The sequence below is a fragment of the Primulina huaijiensis genome, chromosome 10 (genome assembly GCF_012295235.1).
Source record: "Primulina huaijiensis isolate GDHJ02 chromosome 10, ASM1229523v2, whole genome shotgun sequence".
Taxonomy (NCBI): domain Eukaryota; kingdom Viridiplantae; phylum Streptophyta; class Magnoliopsida; order Lamiales; family Gesneriaceae; genus Primulina; species Primulina huaijiensis.
In genome coordinates, this window is record NC_133315.1 from 1,310,959 (window position 1) to 1,328,342 (window position 17,384).

The 17,384-nt window shown below is 34.7% G+C and overlaps 4 protein-coding genes across 10 annotated transcripts; all 4 read right to left on the reverse strand.

Moving 5' to 3' along the window:
* Nucleotides 1–50: 50 nt before the first annotated feature.
* LOC140986324 (uncharacterized) lies at nucleotides 51–3,133 on the reverse strand. Of its 3 annotated transcripts, none has more exons than XM_073454514.1 (9): nucleotides 2,896–3,133; nucleotides 2,761–2,819; nucleotides 2,591–2,663; nucleotides 1,978–2,014; nucleotides 1,618–1,856; nucleotides 1,456–1,510; nucleotides 1,021–1,103; nucleotides 499–891; nucleotides 51–235 (listed from the first exon to the last, which is right to left on the reverse strand). In XM_073454514.1, the coding sequence occupies exons 1-9, from the start codon at nucleotides 2,929–2,931 to the stop codon at nucleotides 83–85; spliced, it is 1,128 nt and encodes a 375-aa protein (XP_073310615.1). In that variant the 5' UTR covers nucleotides 2,932–3,133; the 3' UTR covers nucleotides 51–82. The 3 variants fall into 3 exon arrangements, with proteins under 3 accessions (XP_073310615.1, XP_073310614.1, XP_073310616.1); XM_073454513.1 differs by having other exon boundaries at nucleotides 1,447–1,510; XM_073454515.1 differs by having other exon boundaries at nucleotides 438–891; nucleotides 1,447–1,510.
* Nucleotides 3,134–3,566: 433 nt separating this feature from the next.
* LOC140985741 (autophagy-related protein 3-like) lies at nucleotides 3,567–8,386 on the reverse strand. Of its 5 annotated transcripts, XM_073453643.1 has the most exons (10): nucleotides 8,099–8,386; nucleotides 7,524–7,594; nucleotides 7,025–7,132; nucleotides 6,769–6,932; nucleotides 6,113–6,198; nucleotides 5,987–6,038; nucleotides 5,776–5,841; nucleotides 5,407–5,534; nucleotides 4,434–4,577; nucleotides 3,567–3,781 (listed from the first exon to the last, which is right to left on the reverse strand). In XM_073453643.1, exons 1-9 carry the CDS (start codon nucleotides 8,257–8,259, stop codon nucleotides 4,481–4,483), a joined length of 933 nt encoding a protein of 310 aa, XP_073309744.1. In that variant the 5' UTR covers nucleotides 8,260–8,386; the 3' UTR covers nucleotides 3,567–3,781; nucleotides 4,434–4,480. The 5 variants fall into 5 exon arrangements, with proteins under 5 accessions (XP_073309744.1, XP_073309742.1, XP_073309746.1 ...); XM_073453641.1 differs by lacking the exon at nucleotides 4,434–4,577; XM_073453645.1 differs by lacking the exon at nucleotides 4,434–4,577 and having other exon boundaries at nucleotides 7,025–7,302; nucleotides 8,099–8,159.
* Nucleotides 8,387–11,055: 2,669 nt separating this feature from the next.
* LOC140985759 (uncharacterized) lies at nucleotides 11,056–12,051 on the reverse strand. Its single transcript, XM_073453673.1, has 2 exons — nucleotides 11,456–12,051; nucleotides 11,056–11,326 (listed from the first exon to the last, which is right to left on the reverse strand). Exons 1-2 carry the CDS (start codon nucleotides 12,035–12,037, stop codon nucleotides 11,147–11,149), a joined length of 762 nt encoding a protein of 253 aa, XP_073309774.1. The 5' UTR covers nucleotides 12,038–12,051; the 3' UTR covers nucleotides 11,056–11,146.
* Nucleotides 12,052–12,396: 345 nt separating this feature from the next.
* LOC140986562 (protein DYAD) lies at nucleotides 12,397–15,716 on the reverse strand. The gene is made up of 11 exons (XM_073454857.1): nucleotides 15,678–15,716; nucleotides 15,343–15,408; nucleotides 14,816–14,942; nucleotides 14,539–14,660; nucleotides 13,920–14,444; nucleotides 13,612–13,847; nucleotides 13,160–13,543; nucleotides 12,910–12,969; nucleotides 12,685–12,829; nucleotides 12,544–12,597; nucleotides 12,397–12,438 (listed from the first exon to the last, which is right to left on the reverse strand). Exons 1-11 carry the CDS (start codon nucleotides 15,714–15,716, stop codon nucleotides 12,397–12,399), a joined length of 1,800 nt encoding a protein of 599 aa, XP_073310958.1.
* Between the last annotated feature and the right edge of the window lie 1,668 nt (nucleotides 15,717–17,384).

The following is a 17,384-nucleotide window of genomic DNA, read 5'->3' on the forward strand; positions in this document are numbered from 1 at the left end:
CTCTTTCACTCCTACGCCGTTGCAATCATTTCCCAGTCATATATTCTAAGTCTTGTACAAAACTTGATGGGGACGAATGAGTTTATCCTAAATTGATTACATTATCCAGCAGTGAATCTATATCAGGACTCACAATTGCCAGTTTCATCACCGCCCCTAATTCACAGCAGTGTCTGTCGCTGGTATTGATTGCCACAACATTTTGAGCAAATGTGCATTCAGAACCAGGAGAAACCTGGAAAGATAAGAGATTTCTGTAATTGCATTCCACGAAGAGAGCAAAATTATTCAAATATCAGGAGACTGTCAGAAAGAGCATGATGACAAACGATGTGGTTCCCATTTAAAAGATTATGAAATGACAGAGATAAGATTGCACGAACAACACGAGGCAACGCATGGGCAATTTGGTGGTTTGAAATATACAAACTCATTACCTTAAAGATATATCTTCGCTAATCTTGTGTCATTAGACTAAAGAAAGGGTAGGCTACTCACATCATACTGGATATCTCCTAGCTTCAATTTAACAGTGCCACTTTTGTATACCAGCATTTTGCCCATGCATCCTTTAGGCAACTCCTCCAAACTAATTTTTTTTCTCGAATCATATCCAGAACCCTGATTTGTCGGGCTCCAATATATTCCTTTACCCTTTGCGCAGGCAGAAACACTAGGGGGGCTGCTAGCTATCTGGTTCCCTTTAGCAGCAGCAGACAAAGGCACTGATGGGAAAGTGCTACCAAGTATCTCTTTCTGATTTGCATCTGATTTACTGAGTACCTGCAAGCTATCAGCTCTCTCTACCCGATTGGTTCTCGAGTTTACCCTGTCTAGAGGTAGATTAGCAGGAAACTGAAATAGAAGCATCTTTGATGCATCACCTTGGTCCTGTGATGAGCAGAAATCGAATATCAATTGCATTAATTTACGATCATAAACATCAACATGTGTGAGCTTGTAGGTTTGGTTAGGGGATGGTGGGGAGTAGTGTGGAACTGGTGAGGCAGATTTACCAACCAGCAAGCCAAGATCTTTAGCTGAACAAAGTCTGTTTTCATCATACTCTGCACCTTTCTCAAATTCAGCTTCATCGAGAAGTTCTGGGAAAAGGAAACGGGAAGATAGCTAAGCTTTCCCCGATACTTATGGTTTCCCAAGATTAAGATGTTATGATTTTGGTTTTGTTTATGAAAGACAGTAGTGGGCACATTAATGGATCCACGACCATCATAATTTGCTAATATTTAAATTACAAATTTAGATACTGAGAACAGTTCAATTCACGAAAAATTTGGAGGTCATTCAGGACACTTGCTTTTCACACAAATTGGCCAAATTTACCACACCACGATTATAATGAGAAGACTTTCCATTTTATTTTTTAAAAGACAAAAATCAGAAAGAGCTCTATTGTTGATGTATTGCATTGCACTTGGGAAATACCTGGATCTCCTGAATAAGGCCTCCTCAAAGGAAGGGTAACAGGATAATTACTATGTTCGTAATCCTGCAAGCATCACAAAATAATAGGTAAACCATAAACAGATAACAGGCTTTTTATTTCCCCGCTTTCTTAAAAGGAAATATCAGAGTCAAATATCAATTTATTATTACCCAGGGTTCCATATATTCTCTTTTCTTCTTTTTGATAACAGCATTGGTTGACTCTGCATAAGTTTCTTCAACTCCTGTCTCATCAGTTGATGGTGAGGTAAAACTGATTCTCCCATTATCAAATGCCACCTCTTCTGCATCAGCAGCTTCACTTTTATTTATGGTCCTTTCCCTTGGTTTGCCAAAGGTCCTCAAGGGTGTTGACGCGACACCATGGGAAAATACAACTTGAACCGAAGCTGTAGTTTTCAATGCATATATTAAGTTATTTATACTCTTATAGATCCAAACATAAACCAGTAGACACTGAATAGAGGAACAAATACAGAAGCTAATGCGAAGTGCAGGAAAGGAGATTACATTTTTTCTCGACTTTAGATCCACGCCTCGCTAAATCCTACAGTGGAAAACTATAGCAGTAAAAAACTTGCAGCACATTATCATTTTATAAATTTACTGTCAAATCCCACAGCAGAACAAAAGAAGATATAGAGACAAAATGGTATTGGCGGGGTGTAATCAGTTTGTCAAACGATAATCTCCTTTTTCTCCAGTTCCTGCCCTTCATGGAAACTTTATTTGATTCTTCAATCCATGTACATGATGCAGAGAATCCCAAACTGAGACAGTGTTTGTTTTACACAACGCATGCCAACATTAATCATTACTTATATTTCAACTTTTTCGTCATTTCTAGTATATCCTACTGACATTAAATCAAAGTATAGTTTAACTATATTAACCACTAACACATGACCAATTATCTTATATGGCTTCTTTGGTAGCTGATGCGTTACATAGCCAGTATGGTAGCATCCCCCAATTTAAATATCAAGAATGTTGTTTTATTACCGTTATCTCCACTAAAGTCAAATGTTGCAAATTAAAAATACCAAAAAATAAAAACCAAATACATTGTAAAGGCAATCAAAAGTTCAAATCTTGGAGAGAGGGAGAGAAGAAGAGAAATCACTTCGACTCGGCGAAGAAGAGCTCTCTGTTCAGCTTCGACGTCATCGCTTCCGTCATCCTCAGCTACTGTTTCACTGCAAATTTCTTTAATTTTATCAGAAAAGAAACAAAAATACGCGGATAAACGTATTAAGGGATAAAAATTTCGAGTTGAGGTTAAGGGTAATATACATTTTGGTGGCGGCGGATTTCACAGGTCGGCGGGGAGGTCCTTTGGGAGCAAATTTCACCTGGAACAAGTAATTTAAATAGATTGAGAATTTTGATGGAGAAAACAAAAAAAGATAAAAATGATTACGTGCAAACCTTTCTAGGACTTCCAGAAGGGGGATCGGGATCCATGAAATATGCGGACGATTTTCAAATCACTTAATCCGGTGATGTTGAATGAGCAAAATCAGTTAGCATTGAATCAAAAGATGAAAAGATCGAAGATATTTTCTGCAAAATCTAGAGTTAGGGTAGGGAAAGAGATGAAGAAGAGGAAAATAGCAAAAACAAAGGAGCTAGGAGAGATTCGAACCTGCGACCCGCTGAAAACCCAAACTATGCTTACCTCCTTACCAAGTGAGAAGTTTTGTTCTTGCTTGTAATTTATATTATATATAGATGTAATTTATTATTTTTGGAACAAATTTTATTTTATTATAGTTGAAGATTTCGATGTAGATTTTATGATTTTCAAAATTACTCCTGCAAATTGTTTTACTTTTACGTAAGCTTGATGCATCTGTTCGGAGTTCGGAGTTCAAAGTACCATTTATGTATCACTTCGTGTGTAGTAACGTTCAAGGTTTAAATTTATGTATAATGAATCTATTTTTTGTATTTGAAATTTTTATTAAAAAAAAGTTAAAAAGGCACTCTTTTTTGACCCATATGGATTTCAAATCAAATCTGTGACCGAAATTGTAAATCCGATGCGTGAAGCCTGCATACAAATTTGTTCGGAAAAAATCCGAATTCGGAAAGTGTGATGAAGTGAACAGAAGCAGATCCATTTGAAATATGGGATTAGCAGATTTTACAACGAATGAGTGTATCATATGGTTCATTAATCTACTACATTTTGACACTCATAAACACATATACAGGAATGGCAATTTGCAGCAGAACGCAGAGACATATCTTGGGGTGGGTTAACAGCTTCGACAAGGATGAGGTTTCTTGATGATAGCTAGCTAGCACCGATCTGTAAAAGCAGTGACAAGAAAATAAGCTTCAAACCATTAAATATTGAGTATGATTCGAAAAACATTCTAATCGTAAGCATGTACAAAATAAATAATTTGAGAAAGGAACAAGTTCATGAATCCACAGCAAAAGAGAGGCAGTGCCTGACATTCTTTGGTTTTGAACACATTTAAAAGAGAAAGAAGCAAAGGAATTTAAAATCTAGTATTCAAGGATTGTTTAATGGAACTTCTAAAAAGACTTATTTTCGAAGTGAAAGGAGAAAGGCTGAAACACAGTCCATCAAAGGCACCAAATTAAAATGATTCGTTTAAGGAAAGTGCTAAACATGCAGGTGCACTGAAGACAAGTACAAAATAATAAATGCCAATCTGATTTAAAATGTAAGATTTTACTCAACTGGGACATGCTGCACACAAAGAGATGGTCATAGGAGGAGTTTTTGAGCTGGTCATCAATGAATTATTAAAAACTTGAATATGGTGAATTCGCTCTCGATTTACAATCTTCTGCCCCCAAAAGAATAGGGGTTATGTGGGTAGTTAGCCTAATGTAAAACCACATTTGCTTTTCTAAAAAATATTTCCCAATTTCAGTGAAATTAAAAAAGAGGGGATGTTACTGAAAAGTACGCAAGTTCTATTACTTACAGAACACCACAAATAAGTAAAATGACGTCAGTGGATTCAACTTGAACTCAGGAGCTGAAGCTCCCTAGATCAAAGTCCATCGTGTAATCATATTCTATGGTAGGAATCACAGAATCCATGAATTTCAAAAACAAGAATAGGTACCTGTAAGAAATGGTTTTTATGAATAGCTACAGTATTAAATGAATCAGAGGAAAATAGATCAGTCGAAATAAAATAATCTAATCCTTGTATCAAGCTACAGTGAAATTTGTGCATTAAAATACAAACGAAAACAGTAAAAATTAACACATTTAATAAAAGAACCTTTAGGATTTGATAATCATTTTGTTCAAGTTCAGATTAGAAAAATTCCGCATTTGCAAGGTTTATTCTTCCAATTCACAATTTAACTAGTCTTTACAAAAATCAATTAAAGGGCTGTTTCTCGGCATGATGAGTTCATATATTCAAGTGTCATAACAGACCGACCTTGATTCTCCACTTTTCTCCTTCCTTCCTTATTAACCACCATAAGATTCAATAGTGAATCAGAATATTCATTACACACCTTTTTCAACCAACTTCTGTTTTTTTAGTTTGCCGATTTCTGTACTACAAGAAAAATCTCAACAATATGTCGAAATACAAAGACCTGTTCAATATTCTATCTAACTAAACATGTCCTTTTATCTAGTTTCGGGTTTGCCACATGGAGTACATATAGAAAGAACAATTACAAAAAATACCATAGGGATTTGCATTTTAGACTAGACATGTTAAACAGTTTTAGTTATATTACTTCAGGGATTAATCTTATCATAGTTAAGAGTAAATCTGATATATGTCTTTCTTACAAAGCATAATAAAACAGTCCTACGACAGTCTTCCCAAGGAGTCAAAATAACAGTGATTGCCACAAAAATGAAAAACTGCGGGAAGAAGCAATAGGAAAACAATAGCTGCCAAATAAAAGGTAGGAGAAATGAAATACTTGTCAACTTCAGGCTGTACTCCTCGTGACGTTAGAACATCGATGATTTTCTTCATCACTGCCCCGTGGCGACATGGATGTACAGAAGCATGTTTTCCAGGCAAGTGCGGATGGTCTTCAATGGTGACCTGATAGCAATGTAAAGAAATATTATGAGGATTTACCTAGTCAGATGCCAGGAAAGTAATGACAAAGTTTGAGGCCTAAAACTCTTAACCTCGACCTTCCTATCTTTTATTGGGTTCTTGAGGTCTTAAAAATCAGCAACAGAATTAAAAAACATGACTATGATGATCCAAAGAAGACCAAGTAAAAATAAGGTCCATCAAATGGACTCAGGCATCCAAATGTGCTAAAATAATTACTCACCGTTTTGCGAGCATGGTCTTGACTAACATCTTCAAGAATAAGTTCTGGTGGTAAAAGCATCCTCAACTGCCATTGACCAGTAACAAATACTATTATTCCTATTAAAAGGAAAAATTTCCATAACCGGGCACAAACATCTCACTAATTGTTTGACTTTGTTAAATAGAAATTAAAAATGATCCATGAAGATTAAAAAATAAAGCCAACTGACCTCATCATAACCAGTGAGCCATACACGGGGAGTTTGGTAGTATTTGTCATACCTGAGTCAGAGAATATCATACAAGGTACAAGAAACTAGAAGTATTTGTGGGTTTTAAGAACAAAGGTGGCCTACGTTATGCTAACATCATATGTTCGTGTTAATAGAATGTTGTCATCATCAGGTTCAAAGGCCACAAGGTATGGAGTCTGAAGCATTGCCTGCATTCACCAAAAGTTCAAAATTGTAGTAGTATCATCAACGGTTGCTATTATGTATTATAATGTTTTCATACAGTCATTCCAAAATTCAAACGAAGCATGCACATTAACAACATTTTCATGGTATCCACATGGAGCAAACATAAGTACAGAAAATCCATTTCAGGGTATCTTCTTCATTTTCTTGTTTTGCATGTTCAGTTCAGCTGGCTAATGTATATTCTAGTTACTGTCTTGCTTCAAAACCAGACAGTGAATACAATCCACATCATTGAAAATTTCATCACTTCAATCCTCATTTAAAAACAAGTTCAAGGATTACAGTATGATGGAGTCATACACAAGAAAACAAAGTTGACTAAAAACGAGCCACAGAAAAGGAAACAGTTTTCTATACATTTTGAAATTTAAACTCTTGTGTTGTCAGAAGGGCTGAAAAGTCTTACTCACTTCACTGTGCTCAAGGATAAAGCAATTTTTTTTAAAAAATTAATAAATAACACCAATAATTTGGCAAGTGGAGCTGTATAACTACTTCACTAAATGCACACCCAGGAAATCCTAACTCACCGGATCATTTTCGACAAGGCTATCTGTTTCACCAAATTCTGCCATATCTGGAATCTCCTCTTCCTCGCCACCAAAATAAGATGTGATTGACTGGATTGTATTCTTTTTGCTGATTTCAAGTGTCTCCATGGAGGGTAAGTTTTCATCCACATCGTCTATGCTTTCTAGCGAGCACAGAAAAATGTCGTTAAGGAAGACTAACACATAAAATAATAAAAATTACATACTCACAAAAGTAATAAAAACATTGATACACCTTTAGGTCTGCCATGAGTTGCCAACCAACCATCATTCTCAAGTAAAACTTCACCTCCAGCAGCCTCATACTCTTCTTCTATAGAGGAAGCTCTGCGTAGACAGGGGACTGCAAGTAGAAAGCTCACAAAGTAAGAATGGAGTACAAAAGGTAAAGAAAGAAATGCAAAGTACATGCAGGAATTATAAAATGACAAATCAAGGTGAAACTAAGCTCATCTCCAAGAATGTAGTGGCTTGTGGCATTTGGTGGTAGACATTCTACAGGCCTGTGTGCTACTGTAAGAAAATAGAAACGGATATGAAAAGGCTTTGGAAGGACCTATCTTGGGCAATATTTGTTCAATACTATAACAAATGAATATATGCGACCTATTAAAAATAAGAACCTCAAGACTAACCAATTAACAGCACAACCAATCAGTGACTCATTATATTATTCATAACTGCACACTTTTGAGCTCTGCCAGCATTTACCAGAATCCAAGGAAACCACTTACCATTTCTAGTTATCAAAAATTGTTTGTCTGTCGGCAAATACGACTTCCTCTTGCTAGGTTCACCTGATTCCCTGAGGATCAAGAAGTAAAACATAAAGAAAAATAATCACACTGTATCTCACCTGCAATAGAGCAAAAGTTCCTTCCACGCAAAAACGAACTTCCAATTATGCCATGTCTCTTACATGTATAACATAAAATGTGATAACAAATTCACGCTATAACGTATACAATAAGCACTCCCACCAACTTTTTAGCACCGAAATATTAGTCTGAATATATGATGATTAATTTGAAATTCACTGAGTAGTAGGTGTCAGCAATGTCTACTGGCCTAGAGAGAATTTTTTGGACTCGCAAATTAAATTCCACTCAATACCAAAAAATCCAATTTCACATTTTAGCTCCATGATTATCTATTCTCAAATCAGGTTAAATCAAACTCAAGAGCCAAGACCCATATAGAACAGAGATTGACAGTTAACTCAATAGCAGAGAAACAGCGAATAAACAAGACGGGATGACAATCAATGAAAATAAAAATTTGGGATCAAGGGCACGAGCCGGAACCTTACCAAGCCCATGTGGGGCACTTGGAAACAAGGTTATCCCCGGCGAGAATGAACTCATTGATGGTAAGAACGCCTTTTTCTTTGAAAGCGGAGACGATGCGGGGGCTCGTAATTCGCTCCACCGTTCCCTTGAACGCTGCGTGGATTTTCTGTGACAGCACCATCTTCGCAATTCGCCGGAATCAGAATCACGACTCTAAGTTCCCCGCGATTTTGATTGGGAACTGGAGAGAATTCGGAAAATCGTAGCAAGCTGATTCTTCTGCTTGCGTACATGGAATTTGACATATAACTTTTTGCACTAATTCACTAAATTTGACACGTCTTTTATATTTAAAATAATAATAATAATAATAAATAATACAAAATAAAATATAAATATCAACTCTATTATAATAATGATATTATTATTATTTTTAATTATAATATTGTGCCTAGTATCATAAACAAGTTCTAGTTTAAAGAAAATTAAAATAAGACCTTTTTTCAAAATGTTTTTATTAAAAACAAAGAACTTATAATGGAGTTTTCATAAATGTTGAAAAATGTGTATTTTTAAAACACAAAAACTCTTATGAGACGGTCTCACAAATCAATTTTGTGGGTCGAATCTCTTATTTGGGTCATCCATGAAAAAGTATTATTTTTAATACTAAGGGTGTGTTTGGTTGATGTGATTAAATAATGATAGATGAATAATCACATACTTATCTAATGTTTGGTTAAAATTTTAAGATATATTAATAATCATTTTGACACGGTTTAAAACCTAATTTTATGATTAATTATTTGATTATTAATCTAACAAATTAAGTGGGGAGTAAGTCTTATGTGAGACCGTCTCACGGATCTTAATCTGTGAGACGTGTCAACCCTACCCATATTTACAATAAAAGGTAATACTCTTAGCATAAAAAGTAATACTTTTTCATGTATGACCCAAATAAGAGATCCGTCTCACAAATACAACCCGTGAGACCGTCTCACACAAGTTTTGGCTTTAAGTGGGATAAGTTATCAACACGCCACAAATTACATTTTTATCCTCTTATCTCTTATGAAAATACATATTTATTAAATTCTAATTTATTGTATTTAATGATTACCATAATATTTTCAAATATATTTCTAATAAATATATTTAAATTAATTTTAATAAACATAAATTATAATTATAAATATTTAATTATCTATCAAATTATTTTAAGAATATTTATAATTATTTTAAGAAAAAACAATAATATTGTAATTATCACTAAAATTTTATTTAACATTAAAATTAATATTCAAAATATTACTATTATTTTAATTATTAATTATAAATATTTAATTATCTATCAAATTATTTTAAAAATATTTATAATTATTTTAAGAAAAAACAATAATATTGTAATTATTACTAAATTTTTATTTAATATTAACATTAAAAATATTATTGCTATTAAAATAAATGCATTAAGGGCATTTTGGTCATTACAATAAAATTTACAAAATTAATCCATCATTTTAAAATCATACCAAACACCATGTTATTTATCTCACTATACTATTAATCATATATCTTATTTTTTAATCACTCTAATTATTAATCATTTACTTATCCTATCACACGTACCAAACGGAGTCTAAGAGTATTACTTTTTATTATGAATATCAATAGGGTTGACCCGTCTTACAGATAATGATTCGTGAGACCGTCTCACAAGAGACCTACTAATAAAAGTAGAAACAATTTTGAAACCAAATAATATATTTTTAATATAATTTTTTTTATATTTATAAAAAATTTAGATCATCGACTTCTCAAACCATACGAACTCTGAGATATAATTTATACTAATTCTTATGGTACACGTGTTACTTGTGTTTCAATTAATATTAATTGTTGAATTTATGTATTTTATTTTTTTAACATATTTTTTTAGTGATGGTATTCTAAATTTTTATTTAATTACTTATAATTCTAATAGATATGGAAAAACTAGAAATGTTTAAGTCTTAATAGATATTATCTCTTTTTTTTTAAAACAATTAGATATTATCATTGAATAGATTATTATTTGAAAACATATGTATATCATTTTGCAATCAAATAATAAAATTTGGATATATGTCATCAAAAATATAATTAAAAACCACTTAACAAAAAGCCAAATCATAAGATTTATAGATTTTGTAGTTACCAAATTTAAGGAAGAAAATGAATTTTTTTAAAAAAAATGATCAAGATAAGGATGAAAGAAATATGGTTTTGACCTCAATGTTATTTAACAAAAAATGAATGTGCGATTTTTCTAGACTATATATGTAATTTGACGTTAGCGTCATATTGACGGAACGATTCGGTTAATATATTTTCGTCGGTGTGGACCTGATCACGCAACGATGTATGAAGATAGAGTAGTTTCATTTCCTTACTAGGTTGATCTAGATTTCATGGGACGTTTGAATTGCTCATTGTTGGCAATAAATTTCTCTTCCAATAAACGAGTTTATATATTATTTTTTGTGATGAATTTTAACTTATGATAGAGTATGTTGTTTGGCTGAATAATATATGCTAATCCAATTTCTCAAGAAACTTGTATTTTCGGCCAATTGAATTTAGCTACATATTAGTCCATTAGTTCCATTAAAAACCAACCATATTATAGAATTGTTAAATTGTAGTGATTTCAAAACCATTCAAATTTCGTATAATCAGAAATTCAAATTTCACACATTTTTTTTAAAATTGAATATTCCCATCGACACACAATTAAAGAATCGTCTTTGGAGGAATTTCCATAATTAATTTTATATCATAATGTAAATATATTTAATTAATTAGATGATTCTTAGATATAAGTGGAAACACTTTCAGGTATTAGAATCATAATAGCCTAATGTGATATAAAATGTTCTAAATCTAGATGATACACACACAATGAGACAAGATTCATATATCATAGGATTCGAAAATAAGCCAAAAATTCATATGACAAAAAACAAAGGGCAAAATGATATATTAAGTTCCATAATATGATGAAATGAAAAAATCATTAACCATGGTTAGGCAGATTCATCAGATCCTGATTTGGGAGCAGAAAGTGCCAACCAGTTTCCAACTTTAGAAGCCAAACTTGCTGGGGAAGAACAGCATGCATTCTGTTGATTTTGGACATATCCCATTGCATTTCTTGGCCCATACACATAGCCCTCCCATATCTTTATATTTGCAGCAGTTGACACCTGCAGTGCACATAATATATTATTATTATATACAAATGTCAATTTCAAGATTTCATTTTTTCTAATATTTATCATCAATTCATATGATATAAGACTAAGGAAAGGAGGCTAAATATAGTATTCACTTACAAGAGGAATGACATGGTTAGGACTATTGGGGAGATTCTTTAGATTGATCACAGTAGTTGTGGAGAAAGCGTTGGCACCGACATCCTCAATATTTGTTCCTTTAGGTACGGTGGGGAGTGAAACTGCAACTGCACCTCTCTCGGCCAATGGCTTCATCGGCGGTGAAGGGTGGAGGAGGTGCTGATAAGGCAGCTGCGGAGGAGCTGAGGCGGTGGAGGATGAAACTGAAGATGGGGTTGGAACGTCGACCTGGACAGGAACCTGATCGGGCTGAGGGGACAACATGTTAGCACAAGGAGCGGAGTAATTGTTCACCATATTTGGCCAAAGAAAAGTCCCCTGAGGCTTGCAGATTCTGAACCCACTCTTCAGCCTTTGTATCTTTGCTGCCTTTTGGTCACCCAATGGTGATGATCTGAAGGCTGGTTTCTCTCCAAAATCTGATCTTTCATCCCACACCGTTGATATTTCTTGTACTTGAGGTTGCTTGTTCTTTCTCTCATCCTTTTCAGATTTAAACTGGTTTGTTGGAGCCATTAATGGGAAGTCTGTTCTCTCTCTTTCTTCCTCATTTGGTGTCATCAGCTTTCCATATTTTTTCTGATTGAAAATTTCCATAACCATGCAATGATAAAGTTACGAGTCAAAGGTTATGACATCCAATAAATGGTTGCATTTAATGGATATTTATATAAATATATATGTATACACACACATATATGTGTGTGTGACTCCCAAGATTGAAATGTCTTTTTGCAATATTTCTGCAATACATTGAACTACGCAATTCATCTATAATTTATGTGAGATTAACTCTTTAGACTTCTTAGATAACAACTAGCTCACATGTTGATATTATGACAAAAAAAGGAAAAATTTAGTCATACATTCCATATATCGCTCAGTGAATATAGTTAATTATATAAAATGGAAATGTTCTTTTATTGGGAATTATAAACTTGAGGAATGCTAAACGACAATAACTGGAAGCAAGCTATTCAATTCAAATCATAAATAACTTGCAGTTCTTTATTTAAAGCAATAATTGGTTCACATGCAGTATTAATTAATGGCCAAGTATTTATTACCTCCACTTCTTTCACAAAATTAGAGATGGCCATGAGTTGTTCCTTGAACATTTCCTGAAAAGCACATACCATAATGAACATTTAATACATGATCTAATAGCGTAAAATTGCTAAAGTTACTGGAAACTAAATCTTAACTACCATTGAAAGAGGTGACTTGTCTAGATCACTTTTTGGGGGTACCAATTTAACAGCAAGTTGACTGATATTGCAAGAACCGCTTGATATTAATGCCGTTGATTGATTCTCTTCTAGCTTTGTTTTACAAGAAAGTTCATCCAGTTCTCTGTAAACAATCAATAAATTTCAAAGTCCGGAAAAGGATAAGCTTTGTTTGATAAGTATTTAAGTTTTAACTAGTATCACCTCCTTAACTTCATAATTTCTTCCTCTAATAGCTTTCTTGTTGCCATTAACTCCAAATCTCTGTAACAAAACATGAAAAAAGTTCGCAATATATGAATTCAACCTAGCGATCGAGGATGTCTGAAAGATCCCAATTTTGAAATGGACATCTATTTTCTAGGCTTAATGTTTAAAGATCCCTAACACCTATCGGGCATATGACTTGCTGGTTATTGATCACAAATGCATATTTCCCGGATTACCTTCTTACCGTTTTATTTTCCAAATATCGTCATTCAAAAGTTTGATCTCACGAGCACAAATGGGATCCTGGGTTGGGGAATCACCGGGCTTCCAACCAGGTGGTGGAATCCAATAAGGGTCAGTGATCCCAGCATCCCTCCTTACATTAACAAGATCAGCACTTTCCAACCAATACTCCATTGCTCCATCGGCATTGTGTCGCCTCCGAAATCTTTCTTTCCCACCAGGTTCAAGCTTCCCTGCCATGTGCTTTAAGAGGTGATCCAAGAGCCCTGTGTCGCCAATCCTCTTCCTTGCTTCGGCCCTCAGTTGAGGCCGAAGAATAGGCTTCTCAGCCGTTGCTTCTTTCACTTTCATCACCTCCAAAAGATTCTGCTCTGCAAGCTTGTACCTGAACATTTCACAGTGTCAATACACTAGACATTATCAATCAATCACAAACCCATTCATCGAACTTACCTTCCCGCAGACCAACGATCTTTGGGATTTCGAAGAATACGGGATTCTTTAAATTTGATCCCATTCTTGTTTCTCTTAACCTGATTCTTCTTCTGGTCAAGCTGCTTCCGGTTTTTAGTCTTAATCATTTCATTCTTTCGTTTCTTAACACTGATGTTTCTTGAGGAATACCTCTTTCTTTTCAAATTAAACTCAGCTTCAGGAATCTTTTCCTCTTCCTCCTCCTCCTCCTCCTCCTCCTCCTCATCATCATCATCATCATCATCTTCCTCAATATTATCTTCATTTTCTTCTTCTCTCATGTCTACTTCTTCTTCTTTGACTATTTCTTCGCCATTAATCACATCATAATCACTCTCTTCATGTCCCTCTTCTTTTCCTGATAACTCTCTCTTATCATCACCACCCCTTAATCTCATCCCTTTTTCCTCAAATCCATTCACAAAGCTTGAAGAAGAGTTCTGAGCATCAATTTTCCCACCGTTATCATCATCTCCATCACTTTTATGCCTTCCCAAATACTTCACTTGCCTCCTAATCCCCCACCTTACCATCCCATTACCTTTCAACTCGGACAAGCAATACCCATCTTGTTTATCTCTAACCGAGCACACCACAGAACTAATCAGCCAGAAATTCTCAGAACAACTCTTTTCAGCAAATATCTCCTCTGAAACAAGTCGAAAAAGCACCTTTCCAGAAAGAGCGAATCCCATCACAAATTTCTCATCCAATGCAGGGTGCGTTTCCCTTTTGCTGTAGCTGAAAAATGCTCTCAATGACTCCATACTTGGGAACCTTACTGCCACATTAAGCTTTGTCTTCTCGCATACCTAACCCAACACCATGAAATAATAACTATTCAAAATTTCCAGAACCAAAAATAAAGAACATTCGGGGTAATTTTCATTGATGGAATTTTCTTACCATTGCTAGACGGACGGATCTGAGCTGGACCGGAGTTCTTGGGGGTAAATGAATATGATCAATCTCGTAAAATGCACCCACTTGAATATGCTTGTCCATGTCGTCTTCCTCTTTTTCACCTCCTACTGAAAGATAAAGGTTTAGCACACATTTTTTCCCATAAAACCCAATCCCGAAACCCAAACTTCATGATATTAAACAAATATTGTCAATACCTTTTTCAAGTTCATGTAAATATAAGTTGAACAAAATTATGTATGAAAACTATAAACAGTACCTCCACCTTTAAACAGGAGAGTACAGTGGTCGGATGTTGGTGGCGGTGGTACGAGGTGGTGTCTGTTCGCAAACAGAGACTTCCCGGCGTCGTTTCCGCCACCTTGTTTTGCCAGTGGCTCCATCTCCTGCGAAAATCACAGTGACCTTTTGTCTTCTCTACTTAAACAAAATGTTTCTTCCTCTCATATTTTATGCAAAAATATACTTATCACATGTGTGCGTGTGCGTGATCACAGAAATAAAAATATTGAACCCAAAAGGGTTTTTCGAAAAATTTTCAAGTCCCTCTCGATCGTGCTGTTCCTTTAGCTAACAACACAACGGATTTAAAGATTTGGGATTTTTCCAAGTATGATGAAAATCACGCACTACACATGCATCTGGATTGGAACTCATGGAGAGTGAAAGCGCGTGAGAGATTGATACGGTTGTGTGGGACAGAAATAACAGAAGAAAGGGAATTTTTTGATGTGAAACCATACGTGAGATGACAGGTTGGAGAGAGAGAGAGGAGAGAGAGCTTACAGTCACAGGGTTGCTTTGGAGGGCTCTTCTGGATCGTTTTCTGTGATAGGTTTCCATCGCCATAATCTGCATAAGAACATGGAAGAACAAAACCAACTATTTTTTTTACAAAATCCAAGCTTTGTAATGCTGAAGTTAATGGGGTTTTCGGCAAATAACGAATCAAGAAACGAGAAAAAATATTGAAGCTGATTTAGGGTTTTCGAGAAAGGTGCAGATTGTCTGAAAAAATCTGAAAAAACCTATTGTTTCCATGTATAGTAAAGAAACTAATATTGCGGCTGGGTATCAGAAAGGTTATGTCACAGATATAGAAATCAAAGCAGACAAACAACCTGGATATAAGCACCATTAACAGTGGCTGCAGACTCCATGCATTTTCATATAAACAGCAAGAAATAAAGCTGTAAAGTTCTGTGAAATCTCAAGTTCGAAGCAAAGTTTCAGCTCTTGTTTTTGAATCAAAGACCAAGGATTAAAGAAATAGACTGAACCCATTTTCTAAAAACGTAGAAAAAATCAACCGGCGCAAACGACTCAAACGAAGTTCTACTGTGCTAACAAACAAGCCCTAGAACGAAAACTTCAGTACAGCACAAACCATTGATTTCTAGTGCCCAAGAATCCATTTTTCTTCGCAGAAGAGCCATTGTTTACAAGAACCCTAATATGCATAATGATTTTGTACGCATATACATGCATGATCAAGAAGAAAAATCACGTTCTTGGAGTGAAAAACTTTCGCTGGGAGCAAAAGATTATACCTTTTTGAGATGCAGATTCGGAAGGAGCTGCGACGGGTTTTCTTGCTTGAATGAGAATATGCAGCTGATTTTGTGAAGTATGGAGAAGAAGATGCAAGAAAATCCAGAGAAAATGGATAGCAAAAACTGAACTATACAATGGAGAAAAAGATCTATGAAAGTGGATTTAATCAGAAGAATGTGTTTATAGTTTGTTAGCCAAAAACACTTTAAAAATAAAAATTCCGAAATTTGTCTTTTTAAAAAAAAAAAAAAACGAAAATTTTCACATAAACAGGTACTGCAAGCACTTCACACACACGCACTGCAGACATGGTCCCCTCAGCAGATTTATGATAAGAATTTACAAATATACCCCTATTTTTGTATTTATAGCTGGTAGAATCTATAGGAGTAGATCGGTCAACCACATATTATGTTTCAAATATTAAATAAGGTCCAAAACAATATTTATATTAAATAAATGGGCAGAAACCTATCAAATAAAGTTTAATTTATGTAATTATATTCAGTTGAATTAGAATTAAAAAAATTTAATTATTTAATTTAATTATTTGAGTTTGAGCTCAATTCGAGTATATATAAGAATTTAGGTTGCCTTCATGGATTTGATTTTAACTAAATTATGAAACACTACCACGTAAATCTTCAAATTATGCCTCAAGGGACAAGGATTCATTTAGTTTTTTGATATATCTATAAATAAAACTAGTAAAATATATATTAATCTAGCGAATAATTACTCCTAAGTTATCGAATAAAATAATATGGACTTGTGTTTGGGTTGAAATACGTACGTTAAAACATTTTCAAAATCTGCTTAGGTTTGACAATATCAAAGTTTAATATAAATAATCGAAATAGCTTGAAAAAGTCGTGAAGGGCTTATAAGCAAGGTACAAAGTGCCGAAAAGTTCGTGATACATGGGAGTAAGTTTGGGAGAAATAGGAACATTATTTAAGTGATAAATGATGAGAAGCCCAGAAGCCTCGGCGCCCGAGCAGCCAAATCTTACCGCCCGAGTGCGACGGCTCGGGCGCCACACTTACTGTCTAAGATATGATTTCCAAAACATCACCTGAGCGGTCACATCTTACCGCTCGAGCGCCAAAAGTCCAGAACACTCGGCGTCCTAGCGATCACATTTTACCGTCCGAGCATGAAGACCTGCGGGGAAAATCTTTGCTTCCTAGTTTAGAGTCCTAATTATTTTGGTAACTAGATATTGATATATTTTGAGTATGTAAACATATTTTGGACGAATTTTCAACACAATT

Coding starts and splice junctions, on each gene's coding strand:
- LOC140985741 (XM_073453641.1), bottom strand. CDS start 8,259: ATGGTGCTGTCACAGAAAATCCACGCAGCGTTCAAGGGAACGGTGGAG. Junction 7,133..7,523: donor ATTTTTGATAACTAGAAATG/GTAAGTGGTTTC, acceptor TTCTACTTGCAG/TCCCCTGTCTACGCAGAGCT. Junction 6,199..6,768: donor GCCTTGTCGAAAATGATCCG/GTGAGTTAGGAT, acceptor TGGTGAATGCAG/GCAATGCTTCAGACTCCATA.
- LOC140985759 (XM_073453673.1), bottom strand. CDS start 12,037: ATGACACCAAATGAGGAAGAAAGAGAGAGAACAGACTTCCCATTAATG. Junction 11,327..11,455: donor CTAACCATGTCATTCCTCTT/GTAAGTGAATAC, acceptor TGTGCACTGCAG/GTGTCAACTGCTGCAAATAT.
- LOC140986562 (XM_073454857.1), bottom strand. CDS start 15,716: ATGGAGTCTGCAGCCACTGTTAATGGTGCTTATATCCAG. Junction 13,848..13,919: donor AAATAGTCAAAGAAGAAGAA/GTAGACATGAGA, acceptor GATGAGGAGGAG/GAGGAGGAGGAGGAGGAGGA. Junction 12,598..12,684: donor ACAAGTCACCTCTTTCAATG/GTAGTTAAGATT, acceptor TGTGCTTTTCAG/GAAATGTTCAAGGAACAACT.
- LOC140986324 (XM_073454513.1), bottom strand. CDS start 2,931: ATGGATCCCGATCCCCCTTCTGGAAGTCCTAGAAAG. Junction 2,015..2,590: donor CTCTTCTTCGCCGAGTCGAA/GTGATTTCTCTT, acceptor TTTCCACTGTAG/GATTTAGCGAGGCGTGGATC. Junction 892..1,020: donor CTAAAGATCTTGGCTTGCTG/GTTGGTAAATCT, acceptor TGCTCATCACAG/GACCAAGGTGATGCATCAAA.